The sequence below is a fragment of the Hippoglossus hippoglossus genome, chromosome 3, assembly GCF_009819705.1.
Source record: "Hippoglossus hippoglossus isolate fHipHip1 chromosome 3, fHipHip1.pri, whole genome shotgun sequence".
Lineage (NCBI taxonomy): Eukaryota > Metazoa > Chordata > Actinopteri > Pleuronectiformes > Pleuronectidae > Hippoglossus > Hippoglossus hippoglossus.
In genome coordinates, this window is record NC_047153.1 from 18,406,314 (window position 1) to 18,414,088 (window position 7,775).

At 40.9% G+C, this 7,775-nt stretch overlaps 1 protein-coding gene across 4 annotated transcripts; it reads left to right on the forward strand.

The window, feature by feature from the left end:
• The first annotated feature begins 1,151 nt into the window (after nucleotides 1-1,151).
• Nucleotides 1,152-7,278, forward strand: si:dkey-127k13.1 (PWWP domain-containing DNA repair factor 3A). 4 transcript variants are annotated; one of them, XM_034581265.1, is made up of 14 exons: nucleotides 1,152-1,347; nucleotides 2,076-2,202; nucleotides 2,979-3,301; nucleotides 3,392-3,659; nucleotides 3,876-4,013; nucleotides 4,129-4,199; nucleotides 4,325-4,401; nucleotides 5,592-5,652; nucleotides 5,753-5,828; nucleotides 5,961-6,011; nucleotides 6,121-6,362; nucleotides 6,533-6,754; nucleotides 6,875-6,963; nucleotides 7,055-7,278. In XM_034581265.1, the coding sequence occupies exons 2-14, from the start codon at nucleotides 2,196-2,198 to the stop codon at nucleotides 7,155-7,157; spliced, it is 1,728 nt and encodes a 575-aa protein (XP_034437156.1). In that variant the 5' UTR covers nucleotides 1,152-1,347; nucleotides 2,076-2,195; the 3' UTR covers nucleotides 7,158-7,278. The 4 variants fall into 4 exon arrangements, with proteins under 4 accessions (XP_034437156.1, XP_034437158.1, XP_034437159.1 ...); XM_034581267.1 differs by having other exon boundaries at nucleotides 1,157-1,347; nucleotides 3,879-4,013; nucleotides 7,055-7,275; XM_034581268.1 differs by lacking the exon at nucleotides 1,152-1,347 and adding an exon at nucleotides 1,448-1,745 and having other exon boundaries at nucleotides 3,879-4,013; nucleotides 7,055-7,275.
• The last annotated feature ends 497 nt before the right edge of the window (nucleotides 7,279-7,775 follow it).

Below are 7,775 nucleotides of genomic sequence, written 5' to 3' on the forward strand. Positions count from 1 at the left end.
ATAATAATAATAATAATTTTATTATTGTTGTTGTTATATACTCAACAATCAGTCTCCACATTGAGCTGTCAGCTGCCTCCTCCTCAATGATGAAGTGCTTGGTGAGCATGCCAGCATGAAGCAGGTGGTTCTCCGGCTGGCCCAGGACTTAGGACATCAACCATGCACTTCATGTTGTATGATGGAATAATGGGGGTTGAAAGGAGCTTCATCATCTCAAAGCCATCCAACAACCCACTGCGGTCAAAGTCATACAGACAAAACAGGAAGAACACCTCTGACAGAGAGAAGAAGGGTGACATGTTTAAAAACAAACACATTTGATATACAGCTGCAGAGGATGTACAGCAAGAAAATGTCTTTACACACAATCACAGTTTTAGTGACGATAACAATATGATGTGGAACACAAACGTACCAACAGAATCACAGACAAAAGCTTTAATAATCTCTGGTCATCTTCTTAAAAAGATTCAAAAAGTCAAAGTCATAGAACTTGACTCCATTAGAACTTGACTCCATTAGAACCTGACGTAGTTCAGTGAGCATCTGTGTGTAATATGAAAGTTTGTGTGTTTGCTAAAATCAGAGTCCTGTGTCAGATCTTCTACAGGTGTCACACCAGCAGGTGGAGATATCTACCTTGTTCCCAGGACCTGATTTCTGCTCCTCCCTGACCGTCAGTCTTCTTCACACTGGACTGAATGAAATTTTGCAGCAACCTGTGGCAGACACAACCTTTTTCAATCCATCATTTTAAATCCATTGTTTTCAATCCAGCAGTAAAATAGTAGAACTAACCCTGATGAGTAACATTCGTTAATCAGTGACTGAGTCATGTTGCAGATATCAGACTGGCAAAAGACAAATGCAGAACTAAAATATCTTGAGTGGATTATTTCCCCTTTTGTTATTCTTCCGGACTGACACTTCATAAACACGCTGAGTAGTACTTTAAGTATAGTCACATCCTTTATGACTCAAGGCCACGAGAGCAACTACAGGAAATGTATTGTTTTTATTTCGGAAAATTTACAGAGAACTCAGACAGAGAGACATGGTGCATAATTATAACCATTGTTGAGGTGGTTCGATCCTACTTATTCCGGTAGGTGGCGCTGAAGGTTTTTAATGCTGGTAACGATCCCTGAGTACTGCCATCAAAAAGCAGTAGAAGTAGTAGTAGTAGTACTTTGGGCACCGAGTTTGTTCCATGTTATTCACGGCTGTTCCCAGGGGAGATTGTTGAATGGTGCTGTGTTGCATAATCTTTCCAATGATTTGAAAGAGGCCGGTCGATGAGGAGGAGTTCATGGATCTTTAACGATCGACGCACGGAGTCTTGAGGTGAGCGGAAGTCGAGAGGTAACTATCTAAACTGTGGGCCGGGTGAGTGGCCTGGTCATGGACCAATGGCACATAAAAGAAACGATAAAAAAAACATGTCGAACCCTTTCGCTGATTGCTCTGCCTGTTTAGAGACGATCAAGGTCCGCGTCATGAAATGTTTGTGTGTGACGCTAGCAGTTGCTGAATCGGACGTTAAACGTTTGCGCAATGTTCGCGCAAACCATTGATGATTGGTTCAGTACGTAACGTTAGAGTTCGTACACAGTGGACGTTACTACTGCTGCGGCGGTCATTGCGCAGGACTGTTGTTGTGGATGCGTTTGTTTACTAGCACGTTTGCTAGCAGCTGGTCGGCCTGTGTTGTCTCTGTGCAGCCGCCGCCTGCATAACAACAGGTAGACTCGCTGTTTAGCTTGATGTTTATACACGTCTGACGCTGTTTGTGCAGATGTTTACGCTTCTGCTCGCTCTTCTGTCAAACCCTGAGTTCAACCGCCAGGTTTGTGGCAGTGATGCTATCTTAGACACGATCAGGTCACTTTCTAGCTCAATAACATCTGAGTTAATGAGCTGGTTGTTTGTTTTTTGAGAGTCATGTTCCTACATGATCAATTTCCTGGAATAACTTGATAATAATAATAAATGTAGTGTGTGGATGCCACTTGTCTCAAACGAGGTGGGGCCCAGACACTGAACAGTATGTATTTGTGTTTCCTGCCTTTCAGCTGCCAAACCTCTCAGCTGAAGGAGATCTGTCCTGATCAATGTCACTTCTTGATGCTTAAGTGGAATCCAGATCCAATGAACCCAAGGGAAGTCTGTCCAGCGAGAGGACTACACCGACAATGAAAGGTAGTCCAACATGCAGCTCTTTTGTTAGCTTTCTGAATCGTGTTAGCATTTAAAATGCTCTTGGGAGGCCAATAAATCAGGGTGCTTTACAGGTAAAGCATATCTAAGCCCCTGGTCGGATCTGTTATTTGCATCTTTCCTGAGAGATCCGATCGCAGGTGGACAATGTTAAGTTTATCTGTTCACAGCTGGTATTAAAATGTGTTTTAAGACCAGATTGTGATAGGATCTAACTTTCCTGTTCTTTATGCGAAAAATATGGGTTTCATTCCTGTCCGTGAACACCAAGTGATGTCGTTTTTAACTAAGACTGACAATGTTTATGTGTGTGTTGGCACTAGCGAGAGAGATAGAGAAACAGAGCTAAGTGGAGTCAGGAGGGGCTGAATGAATGAATGCGCACAGCTCTGAAGACAGATTTTACTTGTTTAAGACAATGATCAGTCATTATTGGATGATCAGAGTTGATATTGTGGCAGTGACTGAAAACAAATTACCCTATAGAGAATCTAGTGAGAATCGTAAGATTAAGTTTCAACAGTCACAGGGCAGATACATCAGCTGAGTAGGCTGTCCTTCATTTGTGGCCCAGGACAGATTTGAATGTACACAGCGATGAGAATGTGGCCACATGTGTCTCGGACCCCCATTTGGGTTCATTCAGACCTGTACTTTGCTCTGACCACTTGTGATCGAATCACTGAGGACGGATGTTAATACCTATTCTGATTGGGATCTAAATGACAGTACAAATTTTACTGTCAATGATCTTTCAGGTGGACCTTGGAAAACAAGAAAAAGGAAATGTAAGAAGTCACCGGCAAAGAAAGTCGCCTCAAAAACCGCTTCATCTCCAGGATCAGAGGAATCAAACACTGTGCCAGGAAGTGATTTTGCCATTGTCAGCGAGTTCCCAGCATGTTCCTTACTGAGTACTCCAAAAAGAGGCCGGAGACGGACAAGACAGACTAAAGATGTCTGCTTGACCTCCACGCCAGTACGCAGCTCCTCCACTGACAAGCTGACCAAAATCTCAAAGTCACCTCCTGGAGCAAAACAAGCAGAGCTAGAATACACTGAGGTCATCACTCAGTTAAAGGTATTTGATCATTACTGATGATTGTTGTTTCTACATGCAGATAAATCCAGTGATTATAATTTAACTCCTTTTGCATCTGATCTGCTGTAGGCAGTAGAGGTTGATTTGCCATGCTGCAAGTCAAAATCTCAAACCAAATGCAAGAAGGTTGATGCTTCCCAGCCAAGACAACTCAGAAAAAGAGTGCAGAAGGAGCAAGTGCAGACCTGCAGTGAAACCAAGGGTCCACAAGCCAAGCGCCAGCGCGTCAAGACACAGAGGACTGAGAAAGGAAAGTTGCAGAAGAATACAACTTCTCTGTCGTCCAAACGCTTAAGACCAAGATTTGAACTGAAGAAGCCTGATTCATCAGAACAAGGTAATGCCTCTGTAGTGTTTGTCTTATGTACAGTGAACACAATTCCTCTAAGTTTCTTTTAAGAAATTGTGTATTTTGGAGGTCTTCTTATTCTCTAAATATGAGTTATGTTGTCCAAAATAAATGGTGTCATGTACGGACTAACTTTTGCAAGATTGTCTGCTCTAATTCGGTATTATTGTTGTCCCTCTGTACCCTCTCACCCCCATTCCCAAAAAGACGAGTCTTTGCTGTCTTCGGATCTTTCAATAGAGCTGAGTCACCATGAAGAACAGCTGCCATCTCTGTCTTCCTCTGAAGATGAGGAAAGTGAGGAGGAGGAGCTACCAAGTTTCTTAATGCAGATGGACAAAAGTGAGAGAAAATGTATTTATTGAATGCAAATAACCTCTATGCTGAGTTGATAAGAACTGGATTATGCAGAAATACTGTAGATCTAAAGTTGACTGTTTGGCCTCTTGTGTTTCAGAGCCTCCGTCCATTACAGAAGGAGCGTTTGTGTGGCACAAAGCTAGAAATTATCCGTTCTGGCCTGCATTGGTGAGTGTAAAAACCCACGTGGATCATTGATTTCTCATAATTCCTCACATTAGAAAAGCTTGAATTTGTGAAGTCTAATCCTTAATGATTGAAAAAAGCTTAAATCCACACTATTTTTTTGGCAGGTAAAAAGAGTGAATAGTAAGCAGAAAAAAGCCAGCATTGTATTCATCGATGACCCAATGATTCACACCAAAAAAGGGTAGGAAATTCGACGGGTTTTGATTGTAATATATATTGTGAGGATCCCTTCTCAATAGAGCAATTGTGTGGAATCTTTTTTTTTTTTTTCGAATCTTTTCCATAGTGGAGTGTTTTACATTTTTTAAACTAATATCACATCAACCTATCTAATACAATGGTTGGACAAACTTTGACTCTTTCACATCCCCAATAATTCCTCCTTCATCAAAAATGGTTATTTGGGCTGTATTTGTCATTTTTGTCCTTTCATTGCTGGCCACAGAGAGAAACCGGAAAGTCCTTCAGTGGTTTTTCAATATCTTGTTGTGCCATTTCAGTAATCTGCTTTGCCATGTTTCCTCCAAACAAACTGACACTTTGGAACAGTTTCACTTTCATTTGCAGCAGCTTTACTTCAGCAACAAGGTTCTTTAACAATTCTCTTAGTTTCTCTTGTGTCAGAACACGGTCTTGTGAAAGCCACTTGTTCAGCACACAAACTCTTCTAAAGAGTGTAAACGTTATCCAGGAACAGTCCTTGGAACTCATTAGTTCAGCTGCATGTTTTTAGTTCAACCACTGTGAGCATGTCCCTGTAAAGTAAGAACGCTGGCGTGTCTTCTACTTAAACATATTGAAACGCAACTTCCTGCATTTGCTTTTTCCTGCCAATTGTTGTGGCAATATTGCAAGGACACTATTGCAACACAACTGCGTGTTGCGTTCACTCTGACAAGGACGTGACTGGCTTACAGGCTGAAGGTACCACTCTTAGGGAAACATCAGTCTACAATTTAGTTTTTCTTTTATCACAGACATATTTTTATTGCTGTCATGAGAAGGTTTTTATGTATTTCTGAGTTTCTTCTTTTGTATTTATAATTTCCTCATGGATTGTTAATGGCATGGAGGCTGCTTTCCCCACCCCTGCAGAGTCTCTGCAAATCATACTACTGGATTTTGTAGTTAGCTCATAGCTTTCAGAGATTGCCAACAGTTGCATCTCAAAATGAGTTAAAACGAATGAAAGCCATTGAGGTGTCCTCTGCTAGTAGATGATGTCTCAGGAATGTCTTTCATATCTGATAGGATTTTATTAAACCTTGGCAGCACAAATGAAGATATTTAAAGCAAACGTTATTGAGGAAATGTCTTGCACACTTTCAGATAATCAGGAACTGACGTAGTTGTGTGTTTCTGTTCTTTAAGGTTTTCTGTGACCCTGAAAATCCTGAAGCCTTTTGATTGTGAGGAAGCCAGTGAGCTGCTGGTAAGAGTTACTCACAAAATATAAACTTGATTTTCTGAAAACAATATTTTCTCGACACAGTGACAAACTATCTCTGACCCTCCTATTGATTTTGTCATAGTGTAAAGCCAAAGAAAATTATGATGCTGTTATTGAGTGGTCGACGGCCCTCATAACGGACTACAGAATACGGATTGGTGAGTATTATCCATTGCTTATGTAGACAGAAACAGATGAAGAACACTCGTACTGGGATGCACCTTATGTAAACAGTATTGTTCTGATACCACAGAAGTATTGTCAGTATTAATCTGGTTTTGTCTTTGTAGCATGTGGCTCATTTTCTGGCTCCTTCATCAAGTACTTTGCCCATGACATGAGTAAGTTTTGTTGTGTGACACTCACAGAATATAAATCTACTTGAGTACACCTGTAGCCACACTCAGTCCTACTGATTCTCTCTACTGGTTTGGTTGTTATTTGTTCCAGGCTATCCAGTGAGGAGGAAGTACCCACAGACTGACTCGGAGAAACTAACCATCACCAGCGAGTCCATGATGGAGGAGCCATGTGACGATCTTAAGGAGGTCAGCTTCAGTGATGAGCAGGAGAAGGTCAGCAGGAGTTCAAAGCGGCTGCTGCCGGACCGGACTCATGCCGCCCACAATAGAGCCAATGAGAAACTCGTACATTTCATCGTCAAGCAGCACATGGTGGAAGGACACCTTCTGGTATGATTTAATGAAGTCTCTTGTGTCACTAATGTAGTTCTTGATTTAAGTAAATGCATTCTCATTACATTAACTTATTTAGATAGGGCTTCACAAGATGATAAAGAAGCAAGCTCTCATCCTTGAATGAAGACATTCACTCTTACTTACTCTTCTTACTCTCCCTACAGGCTGTAATCCGTGGGCGGCAGCAGTCCAGATGGCTTCGCTCCTTTCTGAGTGCCAATCGAAGACGGGTGGTGAACACGTACCTGGAAGATGACCAGCAGTTGGACCAGGTCTACTGCTACCTAAAGGAGCTCTACGAGACAGAGATGGCCACCGCTCCTTGCCTGGCCGAGGTGAAAGCCATGGAGCATGTCCCCTTTGTTCTGGATGTGCTTCTTCCTGAGGTGAGCTGCAGCTTCCACCAACACATGTGTTGTTGTTGTCTGTTATTCTAGCCCATTTTTGCTACCTGAAAGTTAGTTTATGAAATGTATGTGTTGTGATATTATTGTCTCTCTGTCCAGGCCATCATCCATGCCATTGCTGGTGTTGACAATGTCTCTGTAAAACAGGCAGAGGAGAAGTACTTAAAAGGACGTTGTATAAGCAACAGGTAAGATTTAATGAGTGAAACCATTAAAGGAATAGTTTCTATACTAAATATGATCAGTGAAATTTATTTTTTTTCTTCCTTTTTTCTTCAGAGAAAGACAGGAGTTCGACTTGATGATTGAGCAACATATAAGAAAAAAGCATCAGAACACTGCACTTGCATTATTGTCTGACTCAATCAAGTTAGAGGACTGATAATTGTAAAATAAAGGAAAGTATTTTTGTATTTTTTTTTAATGTTTTGTTTATAGGCATTGTAGCCATATCTGTGTGCTTTGCAATCCATGATAAATTGTGTCTTCTGGATTTTACATCTCAAAATCTGTTTCTTTAAGAAGTAAAGAAAGATGTCTTAAAAATGTTAATATTCAAATTACCTATCTTTAATGCATACCTGTTTGCTGCCAGTACTGCCAAATTCAAAATATACCTGTCATTAACTGTTGTCTTTGTGTGCTTGTTTTAAGAAAATCATTAATTTAATAGTAAGTTCACACAATAAAGAATGGAGTGCCAAATCGATAAATAAATACCTTCACTACATCAGTCACTAATAAAACATCAAGTGATGCATGCACCCAGGGGCTGCTTGGGAGTTATACAGTACAGTGGGCTGTCACAAGGTAAATCTGTAAATTATCTATCCCCCATTCCAAATAAATATTTAATTTCATGGGATAAACCTACGTAAAGTGTACGACAAAAGTATTAAACCATGTCTGGTTATTCTGCCGCTAACACCCAGTACATTAATATCAGGAACTCCCACAAGTAAAGAAACGTAGAGTGATGAAGACAGTCTGTGGTACTGTC